The sequence below is a fragment of the Gymnoscopelus microlampas genome (genome assembly GCF_963454915.1).
Source record: "Gymnoscopelus microlampas genome assembly, chromosome: 13".
Taxonomy (NCBI): Eukaryota; Metazoa; Chordata; class Actinopteri; order Myctophiformes; family Myctophidae; genus Gymnoscopelus; species Gymnoscopelus microlampas.
In genome coordinates, this window is record NC_139950.1 from 47,144,839 (window position 1) to 47,167,121 (window position 22,283).

Here is a 22,283-nt window from a genome sequence, read left to right on the forward strand (position 1 = left end):
TAACACAGAGGTGTTTACATATTGTTTCCATGGTAACACAGAGGAGTTTAAATGTGGACTCTGAAGGTTTCCAAACCGACAGCTTCAGTAACACATTGACATTTCTTCTGGAAAAGAGAAAACTTTTATCTCTGTCAAACTGATTTTCAGCTTTAAGGTTTTCTTTGACACAAAAGCTAGAAAACAAGTCTTTCAATAATGAATAAAACAATGATGCAACATCTTTGAACAATCTTTAAAGCGTTTGAAAGAAATTGAATCATTTTGATTTTTTTAACACACATCTTCTCTTCCGGGGGTCTCTGGCACAAAGTCTTTTCAGATGGGGGGACCGTGGCCATATACACATACTAATCTGGGGGTCCCTTGGTACATTAAAGTGTGAGAACTAGTGACTTAATGGTTTAAAATCAGTTGGATGGAAAACGCAGCTTCAGAAAGACCGTTCACGTCGTCATGGTAACCACATGAAGGCGTAACCACGGGGATCAGTTTGATCGAGTCCAAAACTCTTTGGAGTGTAAACCCGTCCCATGGCCCAGAAGGATGTTTTCTTGTCTTTTTTTTTAGCTTTGATGAGTGTATTGGAAGGCAGTGATTGGATGGATTTGCACGTTTAACCACTCTAGGAGTTTTCTCTGTACTTGGACCGCTTTTTTTCTCTTTCTGTCTGTCTACATCAAATATCTCTTTGCCAAAAAAATAGCAGCTCACGTTGTGAGCTTGTAGATCTGCTATTTTTCAAAAAAAGACTTTGAACATTAGTGAACATTTTAAACAAATATCTTTGCTTCTGGGGGTCCCTGGCACAACATGTTTTCAGATGGGGGTCCGCGGCCAAATATTCATCAATTTGGGGGTCCTTGACATGAAAAAGGACATGAAAAACCATTCAGGGAGTGAAGGTCAACCTTCTAACAGCTGATTCCAGGTCTGATGATCAACCAGGGTGTTTTCTATGTGTTTAGCATCACAGACTTTGACACTGAACCCATGAGCAAACATTATGGAACAAACATTTTCAGGATAAAAAAATAAAAATAAATAGCAGATCTACAAGCTCATGAGCTTGTAGATCTGCTGTTTTTGAATAGCCCAAAGTATGAAATAATGGCTATAGCTAAAATCTAAAATGACAGATGTTGTATTGTATAGTTGTATTGCATTAGACATACTAAATCATGTTTTATTCATTACAATAAGTTCCAGATTTCAGGTTTTTAACCCATTGGGACCTGAAGCCGGTTCTACATGTCTCCTAAATCTCAACAGTTTTCTAAAAAACGTATGTTTCTATATCAGTGGTGCTCAATCTTTTTCATGCCAAGGACCCCCAAAATTATGTGTATTTGGCCGCGGACCCCCATCAAAATATGTTGTTCCAGGGACCCCCAGAAGCAACGATTTGAGTTAAAAATGTTCGCTTTAAAAATATATATATTCAAGGATTTGCACACATTTTCAAGATTTTTCAAAAATAGCAGATCTACAAGCTCGTAGCGCGGCACTCGGTGCCGCGCTACGAGCTTGTAGATCTGCTATTTTTGAATAGCCCAATGTGTAAAATAATGCTTTTTAGCTCAAATCTAAAGATGACATAGTTCCAGGTCTCAATGGGTTAAAGCTCATACTAGGGTTGATGTCTTCAGTGTAACAGTAAATACACCCATAGATGTTCCTCAATAGTCCATTCATTCACCTTCTGAGAGCATAGACGACCCGGCCGCTGGAAGGTGTTTTACGACTTTGGCTTTCGTAGAACCGGGCAGACTTCAGGGGTCAACGCTTCCTGGATTGGCCAACGCAGACAGACAGACAGGCAAGCAGACAGACGGACGCACAGACAGACAGACAGACACGCAGACAGACAGCACAAGACAAGAAGAACAGGACGGGACACAGGTTCGATTCCATCATCTCTGGACAACAGTGTTTTCAGAGTCTCGTTTTCTTTAAACTCCACTTTTCAACCCGCAAAAAAAAAAAAACGTTTTCCTATTTTTTTTTTCTCCCACCGAAAATAGGCAAAAATCTACGAGCTTGTAGATCTGCTATTTTCTGAGTATAACGTCTATCAGACTGAAGTGGTTCAACGATCCAGAGGTCTTTTATAGAGTATAGTCCCAAAAGCACACTTCTCTCTCTCTCTCTCTCTCTCTCTGTCTCTCTCTCTCTCGGGGGGTCCCGGGGGGGGGGGGGGGGGGGGGTCCCTAGCAGGGCGTCCCCAGGAAAAAGTAGAATAGTTTTTAAACACTCAAAGCCCCGTCTTATTTTTCGGCTATTTTCGAAAAATTTCGTTTTCAAATCCGTGGCCAAATACGTAACAGTTCCGTCTTTCTCGGGCGGGAAAACTTAAAAGAAATGTCAAAAAGTACCAAAAATAGGCGATCTACAAGCTTGTTGTTGTAAGCTTGTAGATCGGCTATTTTTGCTACTTTTGTGTGACATGGTAGCATGACAAAGTAGAGTCTTAGTTTAGGAGGAAAAAAAACCCGCCCTGAAAGGTTGAAACGATGGAGATCCGTGGAGTCCAGACTCCGTTTGCAGGGAAGCACCGTGAACCTGTGTCTGATTTACAGCAGATCTACAAACCCCCGTGGAAGAGATCTACAAACCCCCACGGAACAAGAGAGTCCTCTCGCTTTGTTTTGATCTAAAAAATGCTCCTCTGGAAGAAGGAGGAAGATCCTTGGACGTTTATATATACCTCCATCTCTCTCTCTCTCTCTCTCTCTGGATGTAACTAATCTAAGTGGATATACCATTTATTTACATGTTAAAATTCACATATAATTATAGTACCTTATTTCATAATTAACTCTACTTTTAAAGAGCGGGAGAGATATAATATATATATAGAGATATTTCAATATGGCAGGAAGAAGAAGAAGAAGTCGATGTCCTGCAGAGAAAATAACAATAAAAAATAAAACTTGGCATTTTAACGATGTTGTTGTTGTTTGGAAGGGGGGGGAGGGGGGGGGGGGGGGGGGGCTGGGGGGGCGTCTTTCAGTTCCTAAAACAACGAGGAGGAGGAGGAGGAGGAGGAGCCTGAGGGTTCCAGTCCGAGTTCCTTTGGATGGAACTTTGAATTTCTCCCTTTTGTTTTGTGTTTTTTTTCCAAGTTTTGGCCAAGAAGTGTCACAGGAGGACGCACCTCCTCCTCTTCTCCTCAGTCTCCTCTCTCTCTCGTTCTCTCTTTCTCCTTAAGGTCCTCCCCTCTCTCCTTAAGGTCCTCCCTCTCCTCTTAAGGTCGTCCCTCTCCTCTTAAGGCCCTCCCCTCACCTCTTAAGGTCCTCCCTTGTCCTAAGGTCCTCCCCTCTCCTCTTAAACTCCTCCCCTAATCTCCTCAAGGACCTCTTCATCTCTCCTGGGGTTCAGCGTCTCAGCGTTAATGTAAGTCACTGTGATGGAACCAAATGGACCCTCTTTACTTTAGGGTCCATTAGGACCCTCTTTACTTTAGGGTCCATTTGGTTCCATCAGGTACATTTAAACGGAGAGGATGTTTAGTTCAACTCGTGTCGAGGTCAAAGGTCACTTTGTTTCGTCCAAAAAGTTTCAACTCAAAAGCGTCTCCGGGTCAAAGGTCACCGGGTTTCCGTTTCCACGACAACATGGTCCAGCTTTCACAGAAAGCATCAACAATGTTAGATCTCCAAGCCCTCAGAGACGTCTGTGCCTCTGTCCGTCCGTCCGTCTGTCCGTCTGTCCATGACCTCCTGCCCTCAGCCAGACGAGGAGGAGGAGGAGGAGAAAAGGGAGGAGGAGGAGGAGGAGGAGTGTAAGCAGCACGGTGATGAAGAAATGGAGGTCTGAAAGGTTGGATGGAGGATGGATGGATGGATGGATGAAGGTTCCATGTGGGTTCCTCTCTGAGTAAATCCTCCTCTTCGGCACAACGGGACGATCTGTGAAGTTCATTGTCTCTCGCTCTCTCTCTCTCTCTCTCTGTGGGCGTGGTGTGTTTTATTGGGAGGCGGAGCTTGGCGGAGGGGGGGGCGGGGTCAGATCTTGATGTCCTGGGACTCCACCATCTTGGCGAGGGTCTTCTTCACCCGCAGGATGGTGAGGCGGGAGGCCGGGTTATGAGCCCAGCATTCTGACATCAGCTTCAGCATGGCCCGCAGACACTGTGGAGAGAGAGAGACACACGCGATGGTTATGTATGACAGTGGTTCTCAAACTTTTTCATGTCAAGGACCCCCAAAATGATATGTATTTGGCCGCGGACCCCCATCTAAAAATATTTTGTTCCAGGGACCCCCCAGAAGCAAAGATTTGAGTTACAAATGTTCGCTTTAAAAAAATATACATTCAAAGATTTGCACAAATTTTCAAGATTTTTCAAAAAATAGCAGATCTACAAGCTCGTAGCGCGGCACTCGGTGCCGCGCTATGAGCTTGTATATCTGCTATTTTTGAATAGCCAAAGTATTAAAAGGTCATAATTATTCTGATGCTATATTAACATATTTTGCTGGGTACCCCCTGGAACCCCCTCAAGTACCCCTGGGGGTCCCCGGACCCCACTTTGAGAACCAAGGATGTATGATAACAATTATGATTCATACTCCATCGTGCAACATACGACAAAGTATGAAGTATGTCAGTTGTTTAACGAGACACGGCAGATACAGTCATTTTGGTTGAGTCCAGTTTCCATTCCTCGTTGTAGTCAGCTAAAATGGATGTGGATTGTGGAAATTGTGAAATGCTGTTCTTTGTTGCAGGGTAACGTTCTCAACGCGTGCGTTTGTTTGTGTGTATATCCGCAACCTAGCTGCTGCGAAACGCCGTTCCTCAGAGCGTCTTTGTTATTACATAAAACGGGTAAAACCTCGACGAGTCGACTACCAGTGGGTGAAATTTGTCAACTAGCGAAAATCACTAGTAGTGAAAGCCCTAATATACAAACTCTGTAAGGGAAACTGAACTACAATCTTGTTCAAGATTCAAAATGTCACAGGAGTGAAAAACTTTGGAAGAAAGAATGTAAGTACTACAAAACAAAAGTCCTTAAGGTAAAGAAGTAAGTACATGAATGAAGTCTGTCTGTCTGTCTGTTAAATGTCCATGTTCTCACCTCGTCGCTGTTCCAGCGGTTGGACACCGTGGGGCGCTGTCCCTTCACACACACCACCTCCAGCATGTCCTCGTAGGAGGGCTCAGACGGGACCATGTCGTAGTAGGGCAGCTGGTAGTCCTCTACGATGCCTGGTAGGACCACAAGACATCGATTTAAAAAATCTGATCATTTATTTAATTCAGGGATGCACAAACCCTTAACCCATTAAGACCGGGAACGCATCAGTTTCATTTTTTTGTTTTCTTTGGCTATTAAAAAATAGCAGATCTACAAGCTCGTAGCGCGGCACTAAAGCTTGTAGATCTGCTATTTTTGAAAAATCGTAACATTTTAAACTCAAATCTTTGCTTCTGGGGGATTCTACAAATGTCTTCTAAATCCTAAACAGTTTTTTTTTTTAAACTTATGAAACTTATAATATCAGTGGTTCTCAAAATTCTTTCATGTCAAGGACCCCCAAAATTATATGTACAGTATTTGGCCGCGGACTGTTTTTTTCCTGGACTCCCCAAAAGGTCAATCAATCGCCTTCAACTCGTTCAGAACACAGCAGCTAGAGTTCTTACAAGAACCAGGAGATATGACCGCATCACCGCTGTTCTTGCCTCACTGCACTGGCTACCAGTGGCTACCAGTTTACTTTAAAATTACATTGTTTGTTTTTAAAGCACTGAAAGGACTTGCTCCTATTTACATGTTTGACCTCCTGTCTCCCCACAAACCCACCCGTAATCTTAGATCAGCTGACAAACTTTTACTTGACCCCCCCAAGATAAGGCTTGTGACGGAGGGTGACAGGGCATTCGCTGCTAGGGCTCCATTTCTGTGGAACCAACTCCTGTGTGTGTGTGTGTGTGTGTGCGTCATACCTCCAGTCACACATCTCCTGTTCATCTCCCAGATGATCAGGCCGTAGCTGTAGATGTCGGCCATGATGTAGGCCTGGAAGTGGTTCTTGTTCAGGCTCTCGTCCAGGACCTCCGGGGCCATGTAGCGCCGTGTCCCCACCCTGGTGCTCAGAGGGACGTCCACCTCGTTGGTGTCACTGTGGAGAGAGAGAGAGAGAGAGGAGAGTTCTCAAATTTTGTCCAAACCCGAGATCCCGACGTGACGTTTTCGGGGCTGAGCCGGGCCCAAAATCTATGCTAATTAGTCGGGCCGAGCCTCGGTTTCCGTGAAGAAAACAAAAACAAATATTTTACCAAAAATAAACCAACTGCCCCTAGCGGCCTAACGGTAAGGCCGACGGTAATGTCAGTGGATGTTTTGGATGCAGCTCAAAGTTAACTTTACTCAGGTATCTAGTTCGTCGGCGTCCGACCTTCCTAGCCCGATTTATTAAAGAAAAACGGGCGACAATGGCCAAAACTCAATTGAAAATCGACAAAAGTTGCCGTTTTCAAGATGTTTTGTCCATTGTCTCTGGAACAGAAGGTCCAATCTGCTCAGTTCAAAGCTTGTTGGATGCGTGACTTTGAGGACATTAACACAATAACCACCAAGGTATTAAACATCGGTTGTTATCCCCTTGCCAGTGTAATTACCTTCATCCGATGAAATTTGAAACGCCGTGGAGGCGACATTGTATTCCAAAAAAAAAAAAAAGGTGGAGGGAAGGGGTAAGAGGAGGGATCTGTGTATTCAGACGAACCACAACAATCCAACCGCCATTTTGGGGCTGGGGCTCGCTGAAAACAGTGGTTTTCAATGCAAAAAACAGCAACTGAGTTACAGCCGTTTTTCTGAAAATCCCATAGTCAGGGCGGGCGGAAGTGACGTTTTTTGGAATGACGTCACATCCACATACTTCTTCTCTGATTGACGATGGATCATCCCAGAGCTGTGTTACGGTGCCTAAAACAGTGTACCTAATTTTTTTTAATCGATCGCATTTATGCGTGTTGGCGGGCAAGTGTGCCATTTAATAGAACGACTTCATTCTTTGAGGACATTAAGAACATAATGACACCTTTCGGGTTTTTAGGCAATGGTAATAACCCAGTGGCGTGCACAGACATTTTGAGGGGCAGGTGCTCAAATAAAGTATACTTTTTTTGTGTTTACTCGGTCTGCTCTTTTTTCCCTCTACACCTATATCTCTTTGCCAACAATAGCCGATCTACAAGCCCACAACGCCTCGCAGCGCGAGGCGTTGTGGGCTTGTAGATCTGCTATTTTTGGCTAAAGTTCTCCTCAGAAAAGGGATGCTAGGTTTCGAGTGGTTATGATAAAAAGAAAAATCATATCACATAAAGATTTGGCGGACCCCCTGTAGTAACTCTGAGGACCCCCTAGGGGTCCTGGACCCCCTGTTGAAGACCCCTGCTGTAAACTGAAAAAAAAAAAACACTTTCTTTTTTATTTTTTTCAAAAGGGCACTTCTGGTCAAGAGGGCAAAGGGCAGGTGCTCTAGCTCCACCTAGAGTCTATCTGTGCACGTCCCTGTAATAACCTACAGGAGAAAGGATAAGAGGACATGGCACTAGGATAATATTTATTAGTGTGGTTGCCCAACAGGGCAACCAGACTATAGTACTCTATACACTTTATTTCTTTCTTTATTTATTTATAGATAAACAATACTTTACAGCGCATCTCCTCCCACAGTTTTGATCCCCTAATGTTGTGCCATATATCAAAATGACCGTCTAAATCGGGAATCGTGCGCGTGTATAGGGCTAAGAGATTGGTTAAATAGTTTAATTGATATTGATTTATTAGTGCATTAAATTTCCCCATCCACTTTAATGTAAAAGTGAAAAAATTCACATTCAAGTATTTTTTTCTCAGAAACCGTAAGAGCTAGAGCTACCAAATTCGGAGGGAAGGTTCATAATATTATCCGAAATTATTGAAAAAATAATTAAACCATTCGGCCTCATGGTGGCGCTATAACAGCCCACTTTACCTTTTGGCCTATAACTCTTGAACCGTAGGTCCTAAAATCAAAATTTCTTTTCACCTGGATTCCTTGGGTCACGACGCATCTCCCCATATAGGTCACGTCCATTTGCGTCAGGATAGATTTTTTGATATTGATTTATTAGTGCATTAAATTTCCCCATCCACTTTAATGGGAATTGCAAAAACTCCCATTCAAGTATTTTTTTCTCAGAAACCGTAAGAGCTACAGTTACCACATTTGGAAGGGAGGTTCATAATTTAGTCCAAAATTATTAGAAAAATAATTACACCAATCGGCCACATGGTGGCGCTATAACAGCCCACTTTACCTTTTGGCCTATAACTCTTGAACCGTAGCTCGTAAAATCAAAATTTCTTTTCACCTGGATTCCTTGGGTCCCGACGCATCTCCCCATATAGGCCACGCCCATTTGCGTCAGGATAGATTTTCAGCCATTTTGAATTTCCTTCAAAACACACTTTTTGCTCCTTTTCCTTCAAATTTTGTCCTAATCTCACACAAATCGGTACACATGATCTATGGACCCATGCGGTAAAGATATCCAAACGGCATTTTGATTGTCCTTACCGTTCGTCCGTAAATGGCTTCCAAAGTTAGCGGGAGGGGCCCGTTTGACCAAAAATGCCATAAATCACGAACGAAACGTCCGGTCAATCCCAAATTTGAATCACATGTCGAGGGTGGTATACTAAACCAATCCCCAAAAGCATTTCTACTTTGATCCATAGGGGGCGCCACGAATGCTCAAAATGTACCCGTTTGATGCAAAAACCTTATTTTGGGGGGATCGATCCTCTCAAAATGAAACGCAAGCGATCTCAGGAGTGACGACACAATGTAATTGGCGCAGCCTCCGACGTTATTCCTCCCGGCGTATTCCTCGAGTCCCGGCGGCCGCGACCCGCGACCGGCGTCGGCGCAACCACACTCTGCAATTTCCCCGGAATTGCGACGCGTCTAGTTACCTGTTGAACTTGACGGCCAGGCCCAGGTCAGCGATGCAGCAGGTCCCGTTCCTCTTCATCAGGATGTTCTTGCTCTTCAGGTCTCGGTGGGCGATGGCGGGCTTGCCCTGCGTGCCGTAGATCTCGGTGTGGAGGTGGCACAGGCCGCACGCCGCCGAGTAGGCCAGGCGCAGCAGGGAGGCCGTGTCCAGCGTGGTCAGCTTCAGGAAGTCGTACAGAGAGCCGTTCTCGTGGTAGTCCGTGATGAGGAAGAGCTGCGTGAACGCTCCCGTCCCTTTGATGTCCGCCGCGATGAAACCTGGAGGAGGACACAACGATGACACGTGATTGATTTGAGGAAGAATATCCCTGGACCTGGTACTGTATGTTGGTGACAGTGGTGTAAAGTAACTGAGTACATGTACTCAAGTACTGTACTTTTGAGTTATTTTTTACTTTACCGGAGTATTTCTAATTTCAGTACTTTTACTTCTACTCCACTACATCTCAGAGGCAAATATTGTACTTTTACTCCACTACAATTATTATAATTAACACACATTAACCACTTCAGCCCTATATACATTTGGGCCATTTGAAAAAAGCCGATCTACAAGCTCACATGTAGATCGGCCATTTTCAAAGAAGTGTTTTGAACATGTTGAATAATTGTTGAATTCAGTGTTGATTTCGTCGACTAAAACTAAATGTTCGTCGACTACCTTTTTTCACTGACGAAAACTAAATTAAAACTAAATTAAAAGTAAATTAAAACTAAGCTACGATGAGACTAAATATACTGACAATTTCGTCAACAAATAAAAACTAAAGACTAAAATGAGATCCAGTAGATTAAGTAGAACTAAGACAAGTCATTTTATGTTTGGTGTCGCGCTCTGAAAATAGCAGATCTACAAGCTCACAACGCGTCGCAGCGCGTTGCTTGTAGATCTGCTATTTTCAGCATGCAACCAAGTGTAAAATCAGCCATTACGACGCCATCAAGGCACCGCCAACATACATTTTAGTCGACTAAATCAACTGTAGATTTAGTCGACTATAATCTTAATGAGATTTAGTCGCCTAAACCTAGACTAACAGTTAAACTTTTCAGATGACTAAAATATGACTAAAACTAAATGGAATTTCATTCAAAAGACTATGACTAAAACTAAATCAAAATGTGCTGTCAAAATCAACACTGGTTGAATGTAATCTGAGTCAGTGGGTCTTACACAGGATGTTGTCGTGTCTCATGAGGACGGTCTGGTAGATCTCTGTCTCTCTGAACCAGGAGGCCTCCTCTCTGGTGAAGAAGACCTTCACAGCCACCTTCTCCCCTCTCCACCGGCCCAGCCACACCTCCCCGTAACGGCCTTTACCGATCTGACGCACCATCTGGATCTGCTTGGCGATGGTCCTCTGCACCTGAAAACACACACACACACACACACACACACACACACACACACACACACACACACACACACACACACACACACACACACACACACACACACACACACACACACACACACACACACACACACACACACACACACACACACACATAGAACCAAAGGTTGAAAAAGTTCTCCATTTTTTTTACTACAGTAAAAGTATCAATACTGCAATGTAGAAATACTCTGTTACAAGTAAAAGTCTGGAATTCAAAATGTACTTGAGTGAAAGTACAAAAGTATTGGCATCAAAATGTACTTGAAGTACCAACAGTAAAAGTACTCAACAGGCAGAAATGTCCCGTTTAACAAGTTTTCAAAAATAGCAGATCTACAAGCTCACAATGACTCGCATCGCAACACATTGTGAGCTTGTAGATCTGCCATTTTCAAATGGCCGAAATGTATATAGGGCTGAAGTGGTTAATGTATGTTTTGTAATAATAATCGAAATCTACAAAGTAACTAGTTTTCAAATAATTGTAGTGGAGTAAAAGATACAACAATGTGAGTGTGTGTGTGTGTGTGTGTGTGTGTGTGTGTGTGTGTGTGTGTGTGTGTGTGTGTGTGTGTGTGTGTGTGTGTGGGGGGCCCCTCCCTGTGCAGTGTGTTGTTCCTACCAGCAGAGGGAGCCCTGAGCCACTGCCAGAGCTCTGTGATTGGTGGATGAGGTCTTTGAGGGATTCTCCACAAGGGATGAAGGCCTCGTCCTGCTCCAGGTCTCTCTGGTAACACCTCTCTGTCTGCCACTTATATCTGTGTAACACAATGACAACATACATGATTAGGTCACTTATAGCTGTGTAACACAACAGCAACATACATGATTAGGTCACTTATATATGTGTAACACAACAACATACATACATGATTAGGTCACTTATATATGTGTAACACAATGACAACATACACGATTAGGTCACTTATATCTGTGTAACACAGCAGCAACATACATGATTAGGTCACTTATATCTGTGTAACAAAACATACATACATGATTAGGTCACTTATATCTGTGTAACACAACACACATACACAATTAGGTCACTTATATCTGTGTAACACCACAACATAACATACTGATCAGGTCACTTATATCTGTGTAACACAACACACATACACAATTAGGCCACTTATATCTGTGTAACACAATGGCATAACATACTGATCAGGTCATATCTGTGCAACACAACTTGCTGGCTGTACTCTCTGGTGTCAAGAGTCCTAGGTGTGAGGTCTAGTATCACCCTAGCATCATGAGCAGGGGTTAGGTGAGTGCTAGGTGTGAGGTCTAGTATCACCCTAGCATCATGAACACACGTTAGGTGAGTGCTAGGTGTGAGGTCTAGTATCACCCTAGCATCATGAGCAGGGGTTAGGTGAGTGCTAGGTGTGAGGTCTAGTATCACCCTAGCATCATGAACACACGTTAGGTGAGTGCTAGGTGTGAGGTCTAGTATCACCCTAGCATCATGAGCAGGGGTTGGGTGAGTGCTAGGTGTGAGGTCTAGTATCACCCTAGCATCATGAACATACCTGTAGTAACAGACCACGGTGACACAGATCAGGGTGCAGCAGCAGATCGTCATGGAGATGAGGAAGGCCAGCCAATGAGCACTGCTGAAATATCCACCTGCAAGGAGTTTGGGGTGAGAGGTTGAGGTGCGTTATAGCGTTGGTTCTCAAAGTGGGGGCCGGGGACCCCCAGGGGTACTTGAGGGGGTTCCAGGGGGTCCCCAGCTAAATGATGGACAGGAACCAAATGGACCCTTATGGGCCTGTAACTCTGAGAGTGTATAAATGGAACCAAATGGACCCTAACGGGTCCATTTGGTTCCATTTATACACTCTGAGAGTTAGATTAACATTGATTTTACAATATGAATTGGGGTCCCAGAGATATAAATGCCATTAAAATGGGGGTCCGTAGCCTAATACATGTCAAACTGGTGGTCCTTGAAATTAAAATAGTTGAGAATCACTGCCATAGAGCCGTAAAAATCTTCTCTTATGGGGGTCCCTGGCATATCTTTTCAAACGGGAGTCCGCGGGCTAATAAGTGTCAATTTGGGGGTCCTTGACATGAAAAAGTTTGAGAACCACTGCGTTATAGCATGACATCACGTGTTCATGATATCCAGCCTGATCTCACAGAATGTAGTACACATTGCACAGACCCAGTGCACGTCATTCCGTGCATAGTCGCCTAGAAAACCAGAAAATCCGTGCATATGTACGGCGAGTCCCACGGCGGGCGTAACTGCTTGCAACCCGGAAAAACACGTAAGCAGAGCAGTCACCACAACAACATGTACGATTCTGTGCCTATCGGTGCGTAACTCAAACGGCGCTGAGTAGGCTCAAGGGAACGTCGCAACGTTCGGGACAGCAACTCGCTCGCTTTAAGCTCGCTCAGTCAATGGGGGAGATGCGAGGCGTCTATGCACGGAATGACAACTCTGTGCAATGTATACCAAGTCGTGTGAGATCGGGTTGTGATATCCACACGTTTTCCTCCAGAGAAATAACATGCTTTCTGTGGGACACCACTGTACCAGGGTCTTACCAGTCTCTATAGGAGGAGGCAGGGTGGGCTGGAGGTCTCTGTTACAGAAGTCTGTGTTACAGCATTCTATCGTTCTCCTGGTCTGAGCCCGGGGAGAGTCCTGGAGACAGACAGACAGACAGACAGACAGACAGACAGACAGACAGACAGACAGACAGACAGACAGACAGACAGACAGACAGACAGACATATTTAGCATAACCTAGGCAATATTTAATGATTCATGCATGAGTTCTGAGTTCATGTGTGATGTTGTGTTAGAACAATTACACATGAATCCAGTGGATTCCACTGACTCTAGAACAGTACAATGATGTGTGTGTGTGCGTGCGTGCGTGCGTGTGTACCTTGCACTGGAAGTGTGATCCCTCGTACTTCATACACCCTGAGGTGAGGATGGCCTCTCCATGTTCATCCTCCTCTATGATGGCAAAACACTGACCGTTGGTCCTGGAGAGAGAGAGAGAGTGAGACAGACACACACATATTAGACAGATGGTATTATTTCAAGGCATTAGTTTAGCTTGCACTTGAATCTGTTTCTAGTCAACAAAAGATGCTCTATTCTATATGTCAGCAGCAACCAAAATATTAACTTTTCACAAGTTTCCAAATGTATAAAATCCTTCGAAAATAGCAGATCGACAAGCTCTCAACGCGTCACATAGTGACACGTTGTGAGCTTGTAGATCGGCAATTTTTTTAAATTTAGAGTAGCCAATTGCTTTTTACCCCCTTTTTCTCCTCAATTTAGTCATTATGTCAAGTGACAATAAAGATGATATAGCATAGAATATTACAGTATAGTTTACAGTAGTATAGTATAGTATTATAGAGTAATATTTAAGACAGTAGGTACAGTAGCTGATATATTGCACTTTTGCCTTAGCACTAGGTATACTCTTAGTTGCTTGTTTTAGAAGAGAATGCACTTAAGATTTCTGGTGATTAGTAGTTTTCTTGCCCACCTATGTTGAATGCACTTATTGTAAGTCGCTTTGGATAAAAGCGTCTGCTAAATGACTGTAATGTAATGTAATATAATACTCACTCGCAGGTGTTGTTTTTAGCTCCTTCAGGACAGTGTCCAGAACAGTGACAGCTCAGGAAGCGCGCTGCGTCCTCCGGGGCGATCGTAGAGTCCTCTCCGGGACGCCGAGCCTCGGGTTTCACCCCCGTTCCCTGGAGCACGTGGTCTGGGTTCTGACCTGCAGCTGGACAACATAGCCACACACCAATTAAGACCAATTAAGACCAATTTACAATGTAGTCATTTATCAGACGCTCTTTATCCAGAGTGACTTACAGTAAACAAGGTAAACACATAGAATGTATAAAATATAACAATTTATTACACGACTTGGTTGAATGCTTGATTCTGATTGGTCAATCGCTGGATTCAGCGGTGTGTTATTTCTGGATAATGACCTCTGAGCTCTATAACAGACCTCTGCAGCCACGGGCACACATAGACATGAAAGGGGGCTTGAGCCCCTGCCCTTTTACCCGTTGGTAAAATAGTGCCGACCTTTCTAGCCCGTGTTATTAAAGAAAAACGGGCGACAATGGCCAAAACTCAAACTAAAATCGGCGATCGAAAACCGGTGAAAGTGGCTGTTTTCAAGATGTTTAGGCCATTATCTCTGGAACAGAAGGTCCAATCTGCTCAGTTCAAAGCTTGTTGGATGCGTGACTTTAAGGACATTAAGCACGCAATGACATATTTTCGGGTTATGTGTGGTTTCGGGCCTAAAAATATGGTAATTGTTCGGTGCCCTTTTTGAAATTCCAGCCCCTGCCTCTCCAAATCCCTCTGCACGTCCCTGGACCGCTGTCTAATCAGAGACTCAGAGCACCTGCTCATATCAACATGCGCTGCTTGATTCTATGCTGTATCCAACACGACAGCCATGTAAACAAACACACCATGTCATTTACAACTAAACGTTGCTCTCAACAATGTCTTTGAAAACATTTGAAGCGAGAAATAGACGATGCAGTAACCGAACATGTATTCTATTTGATCCACTACACTTCCTGGTTTTCCTGAGGCGACCGTGTCCGCCCAGCCCAACGCTTACGGAATACTTTCATTGCGGTAAGCAAGGAAATACTTTGTTTTGTTGTTACTTTTGGGTCAATGTATTGATTTATTTATTAAGTAGCCGTGTAATAAGCGGGTTAATGTACTCTTGGCTTGTGGTTGTTTATAAATAACCTCCTTCAGGATGATTACGTTCTGACTGCGATGGGGAGATTGTTCCACAATGTGGGAGGAGCCAGGGGGGAGAAGAGTCTGGGACAACATTACATTTACATTGTTCTCATATATGAAGAAATCACAATCAGAATCCTAATCATTTAGGCTGGAGAGGTTCCAGTATTCTTCCTAAAGCAGTCATGGACTATTATAAACTACAGGTTATTGATGTCACATTAGTTTACAGCAGGGGTCTTCAACGATTTCAGGCCAAGGACCGCCTAGCTGAGAGAGAGATGAAGCAGGGACCTATATTGTATAAAATTGTGTTTCAGATTATACTTTCCTCGCTCTGCGAGGCGTTGTGAGCTTGTAGATCGGCTATTTTTGGCTAAAGTTCTCCTCAGAATAGGGATGTTAGGGTTCAAGTGGTCAAGGTAAAAAAAAAATCTTATCACACAAAGATTTGGCAGACCCCCTGTAGTAACTCTGAGGACCCCCTAGGGGGCCCGGACCCCCTGTTGAAGACCCCTGGTTTACAGGGACAACTGTAAACTGGTTCATTCCAGTATTTTCAGGACACAAAGCTTTCACCATTGGTTCTGTCACAGCTTGGGGGTCCCTGAGTCCCTGTGACATCCTAACATCATGTCTTACTGACTTCTATCACAGTAATACTGATATACACTTTGTTCTCTAGATCAGGGGTCTTCAACCTTTTCAGGCCAAGGACCCCCTAGCTGAGAGAGAGATGAAGCAGGGACCCCTGTATTAAATTGTGTTTCAGACTAAACTTTTTTGTTCACTTGGTCTGCTCTTTTTTCCCTCTACACCTATACCTCTTTGCCAAAAATAGCAGATCTACAAGCTCATAACGCCTTGCAGCGCGAGGCGTTGTGAGCTTGTAGATCGTCTATTTTTGGCTAAAGTTCTCCTCAGAAAAGAGATGTTAGGGTTTAAGAGGTTAAGGTAAAAAAGAAATCCTATCAGACAAAGATTTGGCAGACCCCCTGTAGTAACTCTGAGGACCACTTAGGGGTCCCGGACCCCCTGTTGAAGACCCCTGCTCTAGATAACAGTACAAAATATTTACTGCATTTACCACTTAAAACTAATTCAGATAGTTGTGTTGTTATCCAAACATGTTGAGAACAGATTATAAGCAGAATGGATGAATTGATCTCTAGATGATGGTAAAGATACAGATTATGTTACATCATAGTGTATAATAAAATACAGATAAAAGAATACAAACGTGTGAATGTTGCATTTCTGATGTTAGTTGTTAGTTGTGTGTGTGTGTGTGTGTGTGTGTGTGTGTGTGTGTGTGTGTGTGTGTGTGTGTGTGTGTGTGTGTGTGTGTCCAGTGAATAGGTGCACCATATAAGGGCCATGTGCTATTTATATTACATAGGCTCTAGTCCACACACACACACACCCTTGTGTGTCCAAAACATTCTGCAGACAGTGCAAATAGTAGATCTACAAGTTGACAAGGCACCACAGCATCTTGTCAACTTGTAGATCCACTATTTTCGGCACGCAACCAAGTATAAATAAGGCTTAGTGTGTGTGTGTGTGTCTTTCTCTCCACATGTGTGTCTCTCTCTGTGTGTGTGTGTGTGTGTGTGTGTGTGTGTGTGTGTGTGTGTGTGTGTCCACATGTGTAGTTAATTGAGCTGCAGTCAGAGTGGAGACTGAGGTCTGGCACAGAGGCAGTCTGGGTAATGATCTCTCTCTCTCAGACATTTAAAGGGCCAGTGTCTCTCTCTCTCTCTCTCTCTCTGTGTGTGTGTGTGTCTCTCTGTGCCTCAAGTATTTTCACTAGCTACTCTTCAGGGAGCCAATCCCGCACGCACGCACGCACGCTCGTGCGCGCACGCACGCACGCACGCACGCACGCACGCACGCACACACACACACACACACACACACACACACACACACACACACACACACACACACACACACACACACACACACACACACACACACACACACACACACACACACACGTCATCTTGTCTCATATTTAAGTAGCTGCAACTATTGACTATTTCCTTCCTTTTTATTAATCACACTAATTGAGAAGCTTTCTTTCAAATAAACCACGTCAGCATTATGTTATACTTCCATTGAACACAGTGCTGTGCAAAAACAGTTAAAATAGCAATTATTCACTTGTTTAAGAAGCTTGAAAAGCATTTTCAAAACAATAGTTGGCAGATCTACAAGCTCACGCCTATGACATGCTCAAAATAGGGATCAATTATTAATCAATCATTCAAACTTGTACATTTAAGGGTCTGAGGAGGTTCAGGTTGTGTAGGTACCTTGTAACTAAAATAACAACAATAATTGCTCCCCTTAAGGTACTATTTTTTTTTTTTTATATAAAATAATGTCAACTTCCTGTTTACTTCATGCTATTTTTATTAGGAAGAAAACCCGGACTGGATCTGTGGATCTGGATCTTCAAATAGTAAAATCAACAGGAAGTTGAATTTTAATAAAAAAAAAACAGTAGTGGGTTTAGTGATGTTCTATAGATCTATACTGTCAGAATCAGCTTAGCTTGTGTTGGTTTACAGGCTAGAAGAGCCTGCTCAATACATAATAATAACAATAATAATAATAATATAATGTACAATGTATGTCAATGAGGAGCATCATTTTCAATCAGGGGTCTTCAACCTTTTCAGGCCAAGGACCCCCTAGCTGAGAGAGAGATAAAGCAGGGACCCCCTCTATATCATATACAATTGTGTTTCAGATAAACTTTTGCTGCTAATTTTTTCCCTCTACACCTATACCTCTTTGCCAAAAATAGCCGATCAACAAGCTCACAACGCCTCGCAGCGCGAGGCGTTGTGAGCTTGTAGATCTGCTATTTTTGGCTAAAGTTGGGATGCTGGGATGATAAGAAAAGGGATGCTAGGGTTCAAGTGGTTAATGTAAAAAAAAATCCTATCACACAAAGATTTGACGGACGCCCTGTAGTAACTAAGGAACTCTAAGGAACTCTAAGTAACTCTAAGGGTCCGAGACCCCTAGGGGTCTCGGACCCCCTGTTGAAGACCCCTGTAAATGATCAATTTATAGTCGATGGAGGAATTACTTTTTTTATTTCTTGCCCACATTTGGAGTTACATCATCATGACAAGGTCACTACAGGTCCTTGAGGGGGTTCCAAATGGACCCTTACAGGTCTGTAACTCTCAGAGAGAGACACACACAAACAGGGAGGTGAGATGGAGAGAGAGACAAAGAGAGGAGAGAGTGGAATAGAAAGGGAGAGAGAGAGAGATCAGTTGGCAACCACAGCGTGGCCCTCTGGGAAATATCAATGTCACCTCCCTCTACTCTGACCTTGAGGGGGGGGGGGGGGGGGGGGGGAGAGAGAGAGAGATGCATTGAAGTGAGTGAAATGAAGAAAGAAAGACGGTCTATAGTTTCATCTACATCATCAGTTGTCAGAGACAGCAGATGAAGGACAGACAGCATAGGTCTGTCTGTCTGTCTGTCTGTCTGTCATATGACAGTAGAGAATAGAAGGTTCATGTCCTCTCACTGAGGACTCTGTTACTGTGTGTAAAAACAGTAGAATAATAACGCTGCAACGCATTCTGAGCTTGTAGATCAGATATTTTTCTGGTGACACTGCCACTCAACCACGTATAAATCATGTTTTACTTAATAGTGCGGCCGGAGGCGCATGGGCCTCTCTGTCTGAGATTCTGAATCAAGGGCCCTAAACAGAACCTCTACATGTCTAATCCTAACCCTGAACAGAACCTCTACATGTCTAACCCTAACCCTAAACAGAACCTCTACATGTCTAATCCTAACCCTGAACAGAACCTCTACATGTCTAACCCTAACCCTAAACAGAACCTCTACATGTCTAATCCTAACCCTAAAACCACAACCTTATCATTGTATCAATCACAACCTTGGATCTTCTGATTGTAAACGTTTCTCTAAAAACAAAAAATCAACCATAAAACAACCATTTTTCTTGTGAAGAACAGGACAACCTCACACCGCCTGTGTATCATATTCTACTATACAAGTTCTCACAAGTATAGTAATACACACACACACACACACACACACACACACACACACACACACACACACACACACACACACACACACACACACACACACACACACACACACACACACACACACACACACACACGTAGTGATGTGTGTTTCCTCTGAACAATGAGTGTTTAGAGTACAGTGGCCATACAGGAAGTAGTTAATGTGCCGAGAGGAAGTGAAAGCTGCAAACCATCACCTCCAACAGCTTCCTGTATGGACTGCAGCTCTCTCTCTGTGTGTGTGTGTGTGTGTGTGTGTGTGTGTGTGTGTGTGTGTGTGTGTGTGTGTGTGTGTGTGTGTGTGTGTGTGTGTGTGTGTGTGTGTGTGTGTGTGTGTGTGTGTGTGTGTGTGTGTGTGTGTGTGTGTGTGCGCGCGTGCGTGCGTGTGTGTGTGTGTCAACGCGTCCCCAAACAATATAGTAGAATTTGAGAAATAAGACATTAAGATGACATTAAGAGATAATGGTTATTATCATTATTGGTGTTAGGCATTTAGAGAGAGACTAAAGCAGAGGGTGGAGTTTAAAGTCAACATAATGGTTTAAAAACAAACAAAAACATCGAAGGTGTGTGTGTGTGTGTGTGTGTGTGTGTGTGTGTGTGTGTGTGTGTGTGTGTGTGTGTGAACTTCAAGTGTGTTGCAGCAGAGTGTGTCTGAATCAATCACAACACTCAGCCGCACCTACCTCTTATCAGAGAGTGTGTGTGTGTGTGTGTGTGTGTGTGTGTGTGTGTGTGTGTGTGTGTGTGTGTGTGTGTGTGTGTGTGTGTGTGTGTGTGTGTGTGTGTGTGTGTGTGAGTGCGTGTGCGTGTGCGTGTGTGTGTGAGAGAGAGAGTGAGTGAACCAGTATTAAGGTGTTTTCACTAAGACGAAATATGAAATACATGTCATGAGAAAACGTTCACTGATCTTATGATCTTGTATGATCTTATATGATCTGAATAGAGTTGAATGACATTGACAACGAAATAGGAGAGAGCGTCGAGTGAGAAAGTGTTCTTATTGGTCAAGCGAGCATTGTGTATTTTCAGACATTTAACCTCTTTTTTTTCAACGAAAGCGCTCTGCTCTCTGAAGAGAGCAGATCTACAAGTTTGTAGATCTGCTCTCTGAAGAGAGCAGATCTACAAGTTTGTAGATCTGCTCTCTGAAAAGAGCAGATCTACAAGCTTGTAGATCTGCTCTCTGAAGAGAGCAGATCTACAAGTTTGTAGATCTGCTCTCTGAAAAGAGCAGATCTACAAGCTTGTAGATCTGCTCTCTGAAAAGAGCAGATCTACAAGCTTGTAGATCTGCTCTCTGTAAATAGCAGATCTACAAGCTTGTAGATCTGCTCTCTGTAAATAGCAGATCTACAAGCTTGTAGATCTGCTATGTTTGGCTAATGTTCTTGTCAGAATAGGGATGCTACGTTCAAGTGGTTAATGTAATAAGATTTGACGGCCCCCCCTGTAGTAACTCTGAGTACCCCCTAGGGGTCCCGGACCCCCTGTTGTAGAGCCCTGGTACACATATCACAGTGGGGATGGACCCCCTGTTGTAGAGCTCTGGTATAGAAGGGGGGGGTCTTTGACATTCAGTCAGTCTGAGAGCAGAGAGCTAACTAGTTTATCATGGGAACATCACATGATCACATGACTCTAACATGCTGTAATCTGATTGTATGCTTGATGCACTATGTGAGACACACACACACACGCGCGCACGCGCACACACACAAACACACGCGCACAAAGTGGCACACACGCGCGCGCACGCACACACACTCATTAAAGGGAACAGATATAGTGGTTTGTCGCCATGGTGATATGGTGATGCAGCGTCAGCGTTTAGAGGAGAAACACACAGAAACACACAGAGCACTGTATCAGGGGTTCTCAAAGTGTGGTCCGGGGTCCCTCAGGGTTCATTGATGGGGTTCCAAATGGACCCTTACAGGTCTGTAACTCTGAGAGCATCCGGACTGTACCATGATGTAACTCCAAAAAGTGGACAATAAATCTAAAATAATTACTCCATTGATTAGAAATTGATAATTGAAAATATGCTCCTCATTGACTTACATTGTACAGTGAAACTTTTAGCCCGTAAACGAACACAAACAAAGTTGATGCAGACAATACACAACATCACCAAACCCTGTACTGTATTTATGTTTTTAATAAAAATAACTCCACCTTTGGAGTTACATCATGGCAAGAAAACTACACAACCCAAACCTCTACCAAAATGAGCCCTTTAAAGGGTAAGTGATAATTATTGGTTAAAACAAGAAAGTGTGGTATTAAAAGGTTAAAGCTCTATATTGTGAATCACAATTTGTGATAGTAATCATTACTAGTGTTTGTTCAGTAACAGTGTTAAATAGCTCTATATTGTGATAGTAATCATTACTATAGAGTGTTTGTTCAGTAACAGTGTTAAAAAGCTCTATATTGTGATAGTACTCATTGCTATAGAGTGTTTGTTCAGTAAAAGCAGTCTCCATGTCTCCCCAGCTCTTTAGTAAACAGAAAATACATTTTCAGGTGGGTTGGTCATTTCAGCTAATCAGGAGAGAGTTCCCATTCATCACCTTGAATTCTATAGTGTTCTAGTTCCAATTCTCATTTCTTTGTGTCATCACTTCCAATTTCAATTGTTTATCCTGTTATATCCTGTACGAGTTCTTTCTCCTGATTGGATCAAATTGGTATCCCCACCTGAAAATGCACTGTCTGTTTGATAAAGAGCTGGAGAGACGCAGAGTCCCCCGTTACTGAACAAACACACTATAGCATCAGAATGTAGGACTATTTAACACCTATAACACCTAGGACTATTTAACACGCAGCGCGACGCGTTGTGAGCTTGTAGATCTGCTATTATCAGCATGCAACCAAGTGTAAATTCAGCCATTACGACGCCATCAAGGCACCGCCCAAAATATATTTTAGTCGACTAAATCAACTGCAGATTTAGTCGACTATAATCCTATGATATTCAGTT

General features: G+C 43.3%; 1 protein-coding gene across 3 annotated transcripts in view; it reads right to left on the bottom strand.

The window, feature by feature from the left end:
- Positions 1-1,553: 1,553 nt before the first annotated feature.
- The window catches only part of LOC311058923 (bone morphogenetic protein receptor type-1A-like), an 83,030-nt gene continuing 62,300 nt past the window's right edge, over positions 1,554-22,283 (bottom strand). For 2 of the 3 annotated variants that reach the window (XM_084076471.1, XM_084076470.1), the window contains exons 4-13: positions 14,037-14,199; positions 13,333-13,435; positions 12,986-13,085; positions 11,956-12,052; positions 11,040-11,175; positions 10,195-10,387; positions 8,981-9,278; positions 5,959-6,134; positions 5,087-5,217; positions 1,554-4,133 (exon numbers count right to left, since the gene is read on the bottom strand). In XM_084076471.1, the coding sequence (XP_083932597.1) occupies positions 4,008-4,133; positions 5,087-5,217; positions 5,959-6,134; positions 8,981-9,278; positions 10,195-10,387; positions 11,040-11,175; positions 11,956-12,052; positions 12,986-13,085; positions 13,333-13,435; positions 14,037-14,199 (1,523 nt within the window). In that variant the 3' untranslated portion in view covers positions 1,554-4,007. The remainder of the gene's footprint in view (positions 4,134-5,086; positions 5,218-5,958; positions 6,135-8,980; positions 9,279-10,194; positions 10,388-11,039; positions 11,176-11,955; positions 12,053-12,985; positions 13,086-13,332; positions 13,436-14,036; positions 14,200-22,283) is intronic. The other variant, XR_014602099.1, reaches the window with a different exon arrangement.